Source organism: Magnolia sinica, chromosome 10 (genome assembly GCF_029962835.1).
Source record: "Magnolia sinica isolate HGM2019 chromosome 10, MsV1, whole genome shotgun sequence".
In the NCBI taxonomy this organism is placed as follows: Eukaryota; Viridiplantae; Streptophyta; class Magnoliopsida; order Magnoliales; family Magnoliaceae; genus Magnolia; species Magnolia sinica.
The window spans coordinates 12,095,182-12,107,864 of record NC_080582.1 but is presented as its reverse complement, the minus strand read 5'-3'; the positions used below and the strand labels follow the sequence as shown (position 1 = coordinate 12,107,864).

At 38.1% G+C, this 12,683-nt stretch overlaps 1 protein-coding gene across 1 annotated transcript; it reads right to left on the bottom strand.

Moving 5' to 3' along the window:
• Window positions 1-1,785: 1,785 nt before the first annotated feature.
• Window positions 1,786-12,522, bottom strand: LOC131257989 (H/ACA ribonucleoprotein complex subunit 2-like protein). Its single transcript, XM_058259007.1, has 4 exons — window positions 12,309-12,522; window positions 9,572-9,641; window positions 2,618-2,723; window positions 1,786-2,166 (listed from the first exon to the last, which is right to left on the bottom strand). Exons 1-4 carry the CDS (start codon window positions 12,433-12,435, stop codon window positions 2,005-2,007), a joined length of 465 nt encoding a protein of 154 aa, XP_058114990.1. The 5' UTR covers window positions 12,436-12,522; the 3' UTR covers window positions 1,786-2,004.
• Between the last annotated feature and the right edge of the window lie 161 nt (window positions 12,523-12,683).

Below are 12,683 nucleotides of genomic sequence, written 5' to 3'. Positions count from 1 at the left end.
TTCATGGTGGGCCCCTAAAGCTTTTCCAAGCACATAGGGGGTGTTGGTGGGGTCACTATCCAGCCCAATCAGCAAAAGGCTCTCTTAGACATCCCTCTATCCATCTACTGCACCAGCTCAAGTTAGTACGAACTCAAAAGGTGTGGGCTCCACACTACCAGGAAAGGTGGGGATGGAGATATCCACCATGACGTTTATATTGCCATCCAACACGTTGAAAGGGTTAGTTCCATCTGGATGAAGGAAAAACACAAATATCAGCCTAACCCAAAACTTTAGTGGCCCACCTGAGTTTTGGATCTGACTGACTGCAACTGGTCAATGATGAACGCTTAATCCTATCCATTGATGTAGACTGCTCATCAGGTCTATCACATATTTCGATTGGTTACCATGCAAATACCATACCAATTAGACAAATACTAACCATTTGATCAACGACCTCAAATATGGACAGTTGAGATCTTGTACACAAAAGCAAGTCCTTTCAACAATTTGATTCATCTATTTGTTAGGGCTCATCATGGATCATGGATTGCTTATAATTCTCAAATATCCTTGGTGTGGGAATAAGGCATTCCAACAGAAAATAAGGCCAAATAAATGATAGATAGGATTAATCTGATCAGTGACATTTTTATTTTTATTTTTTTGCAAGGTAGTCCATAAATTGGATCATCTAATCAGTACCAATTTGCATGGTAATCCATGAAATGGATCCTTACTCTTGCTCAGGTGGTAGACTCTCAGATCGATGATTTAAAACTAAAACAAGAGCAGAAACAGCCTCAGCGGGGCCGTGATCATTTGAAAACCCATTTGAATAACAGCTCCAGGTTATTTCGATTGGTGGAAATCGAAAGTTAGAAGATGAAAATGAATCAGTTCTTTTCTCATCTAGCAAGGCTGGTTTTCCTTCTTATCTCGAAAATTCCTCCATAAGAGCCTGTTTGATTTAAAGGTAAACTAAGAAAATGCAAGGAGAAGAAAAATACATGACATAAGGAAGAAGAAGAGGAAGAGGCAAGCTGACATTAGTAATAGGGAAAGGAAAGCAAATCCTTTGTACCTGTTTCTTTTATTAAAGACCAGTGAAAGCAAATCCTTTGCACCTGTCTGTTTTATTAAAGAAAAGACTTTGAAAATGTTTTTACTTTTACATTGTAACTATTTGAATTGCAATCAAAGGATACCACTTTTCCCTCCAAAATTGAAATTTAAAATATCATATATCAAAGACAAACTCTTATCTCTCAATTTGATTTAAATTAAAAATAATAATAATAAATTAATAAAATAAAATAAAATAAAAAAGTTATACTCAGCTATTTGTTTTACTACATACTAAAGAAAAGTTCTTGTAAAAAAGTTTTTACTTCGCATTTGTAACATTTTGAATTTCAATCCCATAAAAGGACACCCTTTTCCCCTCCAAAATTGCAATTTAAAATGTCAATAAAAATTATATTCTTGTTGAGGTGAAAACTACTTAAACACTTTGTTTCAGTATCCATTGCATCCCAAATTAGTGCAAATGTCTTGTCCGTGCAACATTTCCTTTTCACTCTCAAACCTATGTGAGAGTAGGAAAAAAAAAAACTCTTCCTTCCCCACCATTTTTCTCATGCCACGTTTTCCTTTCCTCGGTTACTTTTTTAATTTCAACCAATCGAAATAGAAGGGAGACAGCTGCAAATCACACATGCCTCGTCCCATAGGCCCTCCCAAAAAGATCTGCAGAGCCACTAGCAATGGCCCTGGTGATTAGCCAGCACCTCTGCACCATGTAAAACCTGATTAATATCCTAAAAACGGGCACATTACATCCTATTAATGCCATGGCCAAGCCTTCTCTTTCAATGCCATGTCTCCACCAAAGGCCAGCTAGATTGTGTTATCCATGCATGAATAAATAGCACTAGCATTGTTGTATATAACACACGCTTTCAAAATGGCAGAGCCAAAAGCCAGGACAAGTGCCATTGGCTTTGTTTCTCTCTATCTTCAGAAAAGGGAAGATGTGAGTTCATTCACATCTGATACAACTTGGGTGTAATCTGCCTTCAGTTTTTCTAGTTCTTCCTGGCCTAACTCCCCCTTGGTAGGTTTGGTTAGCACCAAAACACAGCATGTAGGCCTCTTGGTGGCTCCTGCGGTAGCAAGATCCTGAAAAACAGAATGGCAAAAGACACATCATCAAAGAGAATTTTCAACTAAACCAAATTGCATAGCTAAGAAAGTGGAAGCCACACAGAGAGCTGCGATTATGACAATTATGGAAACAAGCACTCACTCAAAAAATAATAATAATAATAATAATAATAAAATAATCAACAGGAAAGCTACCGCAGCAAAATTCCCATTGCACAGGGATATGTGCAGATACGACAAGTCGGTAACAAAGATTTTGATAAGAGAAATATGCACGTACTACTTTAGCATATAAAATAGGTCAAACATATCCAAAATACAAATTAGAAACATGAATGAAGCTTCTTTTTCCTTATTCTAGCACTGACAAAAAATGGCTCATATGGGTTCCCAGCTAGGCAATATTAAAAACCGTTGTGCCTTGTGCAAAACAATTAAGGGAACATGGGAAGAGACTACAACTTACCTCCTTCGACGGAACGTATATGTATGGGATTTCAGCTTCTTCACACAAGATGGGTACATGCGTGATCACGTCGATTGGAGAAATGTTTCCAGCTATTACACACAATCTGCAGCCAAAAAACAAAAGAATCTCAACTGAACTCAAATAGCTATTTGAAGTGGGCACACATGAAAAATAGCCCAAAGACAGACTACTGATGTTAGCATTATTCTGCTAATGTGATTTGATAAGACGAGATCTACAATAGATTCCTGTGGACCACTGTTAAGCATCCAATTCCCATCCATGAAGCAAGGAGGGAAAAAAAAAACACTGACATGATGTAGCACAACTTGAAAGAATTGAACTGGGAGAAATCACTCACACCAACTAGGAGATCAAAACATGGAAGACTACACCATAAAATTGAAGATATCTTCAATTGAAGGGAAAAACAAAAGGAACAAATGAAAAGAAAAGGATAAATATGTGGCATCACACCAGAACAAGAATACCAATGAGGCACACCGAAGGGATCTGGAGGCATCACACCACTGGATTCTTGAAGAATCACTCCTATGCTAGAAGACCATAAAAAGAAACTGAAAAGGACAACCTTTATTCATTTGAAATATCATGGCATATCCCAAAGAATTCGTTCATATGGATTTTTATCACCAAGTTGATTTCTGCTTAAAATAAAAGCGAATACTTAAATCCTATTGGCCCAGCTATTAAACATGCCTAAATTGGGTCAACCTGTAATCAGAACTACCAAATAAGGAACTAAAGAGGAAACAGCAAAATAATGCTAAAACACCACATATCAACCATATATGAGGGCTTGTTTATAACAAACTTGTGTGCATAACTGCATATGGGCTGCACAGTTTTGTAGAAGAGCCAAAATATGTATATGGTTTGTATATATAAGCGTTCTAAAGACCCCACAGTCAAGTGGTCCATTGGATGGGCCCTTGCATATTGATATGTGAGTCCCACAGTGCAATCAGAGCATTGATTTGCTTCAAGATCTATCATTGGACCTTCATCAGATGCAGATACTAAATCAATCAAATATCAACCCTTAGTGTTGTTCATCTTTTGCCAGGATTTTCAGGAAAGTCGTACTTGGACTATAGTTTTTGTTGTTGACAGGAAGCTGGGTTGGTAAAGAAATTTATCTATTCTTAGAACAAGTAGATTTCTTGAGCTAAAAGATTTATCTAGAGTTTAGGCAAGGAGCTAACTTTGAGGTCTAAGTCGAATCAGTAAACTTACAGGTTAAGCCATTTATAAAGATTTTCCATTGTTTTCTCAAAATATTATTGGACCTCTATTCATTACTCTTGGTTTTGAGCCTACTCTAAAACCATATTGCTGGTTACTTGGATTGATGTGGCCCCCATATCCATGCCAAATTAACGTGTTTGCAAGTGTTTCGCATTAAATTTACCATTGCAGCTTTGCTACAGACCAATAAGATTGTGAAACCATAAATCACCATCCTATTTCTTAAATTTTATTTTATTTTATTTTTTTAAAGGAATCTACGTACATGAGGAAAACAGTGGGCACCATGATGCTACTAATGGAATGAATGATGTTAAAGTGCAGTGTCATGGAGAGGAATTTGAGATCCAATCGCATGGATGCACTACTTTGTCATCAGAGTAACAAATCTCAGACTATAATTTCCATTTCTCTAATATCATACAGTACTTGCATTATAATAATTAAATATAGTAACTGACGATAGGATTCTTTTCTTTTGATATAATTCTTCATTTATCTATAGATCTGTAGATCTTAAAACGTGTTTAGAGTAAACAATGGTCACTGATGTATACAAAAACAATCGATTTGAATGACTTATAATTAAAAAAAATCACTAAACAATGTCAAATTGCAGTGATACAAATAGACAACACTGATCATGTAACATTCTGATGAAACGAATATGGTGATAAAGGATGGCCATGAAGTCCATTTCACAAAGTTGTTGACCAACAATGTTATAAATGATAATCAAATTGATGATACTAACCCAACAATCAATACACGCACGTGTGTGTGTGTGTGTATTGAAATATGACGAAGATTTTATTAAAGCAAAAGAAAAAATGATGCAAGACATGAAATTCAAATATGATGTGCAAGATTGTCAAGCTTTAGATCACAATAGTTCAGAAACAATTACACAAAATTCCATATCCCATATAAAAGTTCAAGCATTCAATCAAGGGGAATCTATGCAAGTCCAGGCCTACACATGCAAGGGCCAGATCAATCAAAATTATAAACCAAACAAGAATCAAATGAGGGTAAATTCATCCACACATGCACAAAAATAATTCCCCCAATCCAAGGGATTCAGAAATTTCAATTCGGGGAACTCTAAGGTTGAAGAAGGGGTATAAATTTGAGGATTTGAGTAATTTAGGGTTAGGAATTTTGGGTGAAAGCGGAGTGAAAGAGAGGAGAGAGATGAAGCAGAGACGTACCGCACGTTTGGACAGCAACAATGACCTAGACGCACGTGCGTGTCAAGTCTACTTGACCCGACTCTCGCCACTCCTCTCTATCCTCCTTCCACTTTCTCTCTTTTCCTCCCAACTCGGACATCAAGAGGAGGTAGCGTGCATCAGCACCTCTCTCTCTCTCTCTCTCTCTCTCTCTCTCTCTCTCTCTCGTTTTCTTTTCTCTCTTCTTTCTCTTCCGCTAACCTTCTTGTTGGACCAAACAGGGTCTGGACTCGGCCCAAACCTAGCTGGCTTGGCCCAAACTCGAAGGGTCGACTCGGTACTGAGCGGAGCAACCAGCAACCCCAATCTCTCTTCCTTTCTGTTTCTTCCTCTCTTTCTCCCTTCTCCTTTCTTCTCTCATTTTGACACGCTAACGGAGTTTGGACTTGCCTAAACTCGGCCCACAACTTAGGCGAAGTCGCTCAGCAACTCGATACAGCTCATGGCAGCAGCGGGGAAGAAGATCACCATTAATGGCATCTTCGAAACCGCATATTCTTCCACCAATATGTCTCTTAGGTATAATCTATATGTACCCTAGGGAGCTCATGAATGAGTTTTTTCGAAGCTTAGGGAAGAGTTGGCTGGTGGGTTCGACGGAAGAAGGAAACGGCAGTTGTCTTCGTGTTGCCGCAAGAATGGGAAGAGGAAACGCTGCGTCTGCTCCCTTCTTTATATTAATCCCTGATTCTCTTAGAGCTGTCGAATGAGACCTAAGGGCTGGGATCTAATCCCGGTTTCTGGTTTTCTAGAAATGGATATTCCGACCGAATTTGCATTTTGCTTCGTCATAAATGAAGATGCAGTGTCACGTGCAGGGTCAAAAGTAAGACCAACCTCATATGCAAAGTTTAAAGTAAGAATCAAACTAAATTTATTATACTACTATTCAACTAAAATTTGAGTCAGCACCTATACCTTCAGATCTAAAAGCAGGAGTCAAATCGAATTTGTTACTGTAATTCAATTCACTCTTCAAGGAAGTTGCGATCAACCCTAGACGATCCAATTCCCTCCTCAACGAGATTGCCATCGACCCTAGACGATCCGATTCCCTCATCAACGAAGTTGCAATCGACCCTGGAGGGCTCAGTGTGGATTAGCAGCCGCAACTGAGCGGTGGTCACATGCCTTGACAACTACAGGGATCGACCCTGGAGGCATGTGACCACCGCTCAATTGCAGTTGCTAATCCACACAGAGCCCTCCAGGGTCGATTGCAACTTCGTTGATGAGGGAATCGGATCGTCTACGGTCGATGGCAATTTCGTTGAGGAGTGAATCGGATCATCTAGGGTTGACCGCTACTTCGTTGAAGAGTGAATCGAATTACAGTAACAAATTCGATTTGACTCCTGCTTTTAGATCTGAATGTATGGGTGCTGACTCAAATTTAGGTTAAATAGTAGTATAATAAATTTAGTTTGATTCTTATTTTAAACTTTGTGGGTGACCAGTAATATCACCAATGGTACCCGGACACATGGCATGATGCCACGTGCCAAAGTGTCCATCAAAGCAAACTCGGAAATCGAGGCAACACTTGTGTGCAGAAACAAATAATATTTATTTATTTTTAATGGTAAATAATATTCTGATTAAATAAATAAATTTAACAAATTCAGTAAAACAATGAAAACATTGAAGACAAAAGAAATCAAAAAAGAATATTCAAATAGTCAAAGTAGAAACAAACCACTCGTATTCTAAACTAACAAATTGTTGATTAACAAAACATTGAAAATCACACATAATCATCTCAAGAAATAGTAATTTTTATGAACATCACTCGTTCTCTTAAAATATTACAACCAAAGGAAAAGAAAAGGCGAAAAGATGAACAAAACCTGTGCTTTTTGTTATATAGGTCCTGGTACCCATAGGCTATAATGGAAAGCAAACTAAAACCTATAGAGTGAGAGGAAGTCCTTACAAGTAGTTTCATCAGTAACCCAACTCGCAAGAAATATTTGATCATAATGAAACTTCACAAAGTCAGAAAATGTGACCCAACACCACCACCCCCTTCTATAGACCCTAAAGACAATCCCTACGAATCTTTAATGAAAATCTTCCAACTATTAGATTGATTCAAATCAATCTATAATTATTTAAAATAATAAAAATCCCCTTAAAAAATATTTGGCCTAAAATAGCAAAAACAAATCTACTAAATACCACACAATTTTCAATCATATCTTCCACATCAGCCACCTATCTTCCACAAATGGAAAATTTGATCTCTAAAATTTAGCCCCAAATCTTGCCACAAACAGCCCAAAATCAGCACATGATGGCCCATCATACTAATGCATGACCTAAAAACTTCATTATTACAAATTTAACCTTCCTATTATCCACGATATCCTTGTACTTAGACACATTTTCCACCTTGCTTAGCCAATCGATGAAGTGGTCTGCATGCAAATGACTGTGGAACTCCAAAACTTTTTTCGTCTTCAATAGAGAGGGTTAGGATCGGGTGCTCGCCTATATGATAGGGGTTTTCGCTTCCTTTGTTGCTCTATTTTCAGATAAGGAGTTTAAAGCTATAACTCAGATGCCTAAGAAGCCTGGAAGAGAAAGGCTCACAAACTGAGTAAGGCAGTTGGTTCGAAAGGTAGCTCCTTAAGTCTTCCTCCAGTCTCTCAAAGGTCCCAACAAGCAATGGCTATAGCTAAAAAGCCAGCAAGAGCAAGCAACGGCTGGCCCCTGCTACCTTAATTCCAGCCTCTTTGTCGCATTCCAACAATTGAAAGATTCAGTCATTGGTATTTTCACAAGCTGGGGCCACTAGCTGTTGGTTGGGACCTTGATGGGAACCTTTCCCTACGTATCCATGTGCTCCAACTTTGGTGCCCAAATTCCCTCCATGCTAGAGCTCTCCCACTTGATCAGTGATATTGCCTACCATATGCGTGAATTGATCTATTTGCTCTATGAACACGTGGATCAATTGGATTACTTGAACAAACCATTTCTTTGTCACCCTCTTCAAAGCCATTAAGAGAGGACGTAGATTCAAAAACTTCTAACGATGGTGCAACTTAGTTATTGAGTCATCAATGAGATCTCGACACTCAAACTGCAAAGAAATAAACGAAGTGTATACTCACCAAAAATATTGGAGTATAGAGGGAGAAGTAACTTTATTGCCATTCAAACTACTCTTACAATACTTGGGAAAATTCACAAACTCAAAAAATGTGGGATGCTACCTCCTACAAGGCTACAACAGAAAATCCATATAAATCTTTAATGAAAAATTTCCAACTGTTAGATTGATTTCAAATCAATCTATAATTTACTCAAGAAAATAAAAATACCAACAAACATTTGGCCTAAAATGGCAAAAACAAATCTACTAAATACTTCAAAATCTTCGGGGCTGTTTGATTTTTCATTTCTTATGTAAATACCTTGTAAAAAGCTCATTATTGCTCTTTTGCCCTGTTTGAAATTTCATGGGTATTTCTACCTTGAAAACTGGTAAAAAAGAGCTTACTTAAATTTATGGGCCCCACCACGATGTATGTGACATATCCACGCCGTCCATCCTTTTTACCAAAACATTTTAGGGCATGAGCCCAAAAATGGGGCAGATCCAAAACTCAAGTGGCCCATACCACCAGAAACAGTGGCCTTAAACATCCACCGTCGAAAGCTATTTCGTTCATCAGGCCCACATTGATGTTTATTTGTCATCTAACTTGTTCATAAGGTCACACAAATGCTGATAAGGGGAAAACACAAATACCAGCTTCATCCAAAACTTCTGGGGGGGCCACAGAGTTTTTTACAGGAAGAGTTCAATTTCCACTGCTTCCTATGGTGTGGTCCACTTGACCTTTGGATCTACTTCATTTTTTGACTCATGCCCTAAAATCAACTGGCATAACGGATGGACGGTGTGGATAAGCCACATGCATCACGGTGGGCCCCATATTTATTTTGCACCCTTCCTCAGTTTTAGTTTTAAAAAAGCTAGCTGTCAGGGTATGCATTGAGATTCACGTGGTAATTGCATAGGTAAGTAATTATTACCTATTTACAATGCATTTACAAAAGAAAATAAAAATCAAACACCCCCTTCAATCATATCTTTCACATCAGCCCCATATTGTCCACAAATGGCAAATGTAATCTCTGTCATGTAGCCCCAGATCTTGCCACAAACGACCCAAAATCAGCACATGTTGAGCCTACAGGGGGCCATGGCCTACATCACAAACCAATCTGTGACATCAATCAACCTTTGAACAATTATTTGCATCTAACGCAACTATTTTGGTTGTATGTATCATATTATCAAAAGCATGGCCATTGATCCCATTTACAAGAAATTATAGACTTGAATCATGTTCATTTGCATAACATGAGTCTTTTTAAGGAAGTTGAAAGAATATTAAAGAAGCAGGAGACAAATTACTTTAAGAGGAATAAAACTAACCCTTTGTTACCACGCCGGATGCTCTTGACCACTTCCTTCACTCCTCTCTTTAAACATTTGGACTCAGAAGCTAAGAACCAGAAACCAAACACAACGATTTTGAGAAATAGTGAAAAAAAAAAAAGTAAAGTGAAAAAAAAAAAAAAAATTTGCTAGAAAACCAATATATCAACACCAAGATTTCATAAAAAAAGAACCCACCTATTTTTACTCATCTATCATTTCAAGTACGAATTTTTCATTAAAGTAAACAGATGCCATAAATTAAACCTAAGTTTGTCTAGGGATTTTTTATCAATAACAAATGAATTTATTAAAACAGCATGTAGGGCGAAAAGATATAGAAATTCATTAAGGCAATTGATAAGAATGTTCAATACAAAAAGACAATCTACCAATTGCTTCTTTGCACGATTATTGTTTTGCATCCGTAGGCCTTGGTGTGAGGGCAAGATGACACTTAGATGTCCAAATTGAGTTAGAAACCGATCAAGCAACTCCTCAAAAGTTTTAATTGCCCAGTATGTGTATAAGCCAAGTCAAAGCATCACCACTTAATGATTTTTAGAATATAGTACTAATAGAATATCGTTGTTTGACCATTTGTCAAACACTCGTTCCAAAAGGACATCAAGTGATGTTTATGCTTTGTTTAAGTTGTTTATTTGAAAAAGGTGATGAATACAATCATGAGTCCAGCAAAGTCTCCAAATCCTAATTTGGTGGGTTTCATTAGGCTTTGTCGAGCAATTTGTTACGTTGGGATTTGCATTCATTCTATCATTCTATATTATTGATTGGTTGATTAAGTCCATATTTTAATTTGGGCAAGTGTTTTAACTTGGAGGTTGATTAAGATTCACTTGATTTGGGAGTTGGCTGGATTTGCATTCATTCTATCATTCTATATTATTGATTGGTTGATTAAGTCCATATTTTAATTTGGGCAAGTGTTTTAACTTGGAGGTTGATTAAGATTCACTTGATTTGGGAGTTTGTTGAAGTTGCTTTGTTTTGGAGGTTTGATTTTGATTGTTGGGGTTATTAAATGTGTTGAAGTTTGCACTTTGGTTCTATTTATAATCGTTATATGTGTTTCGAATTGGTTGTTTATGCTTTGGTTCTATCATTGGGCTGATTTGGGTTGGCATTTTGGTTGTTAAATTAGTTAAACTTTGACGGATTCTCAGATTCATGTTTCTAAAGAGTTTCATGTGTTGGGGCTGAAAAAATCATACCCACTGAGATCACTCACGTCCCTATAATTCGCTTCTTGGTGAAATTACCAAGATACCCTCTTTTCCTTCAAAAGGTAGTGAAATCAAGATGTGGGGCCCACATGCTATGTGTATAAAATCCAACACATCTATTATGTGAACCCACCACGGTGATCACATGGACCAAAAATCTAGCCGATCAAATCATGAGATGGTCTGCACATGGACTTGGATGTTTTTGAGTGGTGAATATTATTTTTTATGGCTTGCCCACCTCATGATTGGATCAGCCAGGTTCTTGATTCGTCTGATAATCATGGTGGGGTGCACCTGTTGGACGGGTTGGATGTCAGACATGCCACCTATGCCCCACAATTCTTGAATCGTCAGTTTTTATAGAATAAAAATAACGATGCCATTTATGTAATTTCTCTCCACAGAAAGTACCACCTGGGGATTTTCGTTCCTCCAGGTATTATTTGGTAATTCAAATTAGTGAGGAATTTTGCTGTAAAATCCCCTTTCTTCTATATCTATAAAGATATATAGGAAGCCAACAAAATTATAAAGATTTAATTTTTCTGTAAAATCCCCTTTCTTCTATATCTATAAAGATATATAGGAAGCCAACATCATTCTTTTCCATTAATTAGATGAAATAAAAAGAATCTCAACACACATTTTCAGCAAATATGAAAAATATACTAAGAACCCAGCATCGAATATGATAGAAGTACACAGCTCCCTCGCAGTACATGTGGCAAAAATCAAACATGCTAGGCTATCACAACCGTCTGACAGTGGGCCACCAGTGATGTAGTATAGGCCAAATTCTCTGTGTAGGCCAATTCTGACCATCCATTTTTTGTGAGTTCAGCTGGATTAATGCAGACCACCGCACCCACCATTCCTTTTGCAATCTATTGGTTGGGTGGCCACCACAGTCCAATCCCCTTGGTTTTTGGGATACAGACTATCCACAACATGACCCACAATATAAATGTCCCAATCAGTACCACGAGGAGAGAACTGCATACAACTTCAATGCCGAGCGTTACATCCTAGCATTTCCCAAAAATAAAAAATAAAAAATAAATTATAAGGCCCTGCTCATCATCAAAATGCACATGATTCCATACACGCAGGGACATGGTATGGTGATTCAAGCCGTTGATTAGAGGCAATCCATAGCTGAAAGGGGCTGCCTCGAAAAATATTTACCATTTGAAGATCCTAAACATTCAAGGCCCACAAATAGACAGTTTACAATATTGAAAGAAAAATACCACAGTGATCAAAGGGTCCAAATGTTCCAATGTGGGAGGTATTTTACGTGTCCCCCATCTTGCAGTGAGGCCCATCGAATAAACGGTTTGGATCACTGAAAGATGGTCCACAAATGTACCGGATCCAGCACGTCAGCAAATAGCGCGTTTGATGAGGAGTGGAACTCAGTAAATTCCCTACCAAGAAATCCAACAAAGAGAATGGCGTATGCATGGATGGATGGATGTAATCACCTTTTCGGACGAGCTTGAGAGTTCTCTTGCAGAGCTTCTTCCCTGCAAGGGGTTTGGCTATTGGTGCCAACGCCATTATCTTCTTCTTCTCCTTCAGTGATTTCTCTGTCTCGCTGTCACTTCCCATCTCTCTCTCTCTCTCCCTCTCCCTCAAGAAGAAGAAGAATAGGGGTTTAGGAAGAGGGTTTTGGAGGCTTTGGTAGAGAGGGTTTCAGCTTTCGTGGAAGGTAGGGTTTTAGAGGAGAAAGAAACTTCGGTACTCCGGCGGAGTGTGATGGTTGATACACGTCCACTTAGAATTTGTTGGATCGGCTGAGCCCACCGCGATGTCAGTGAGGAATCTGCTCCGTCCATCAGTCTGGCCAGCTTAATTAG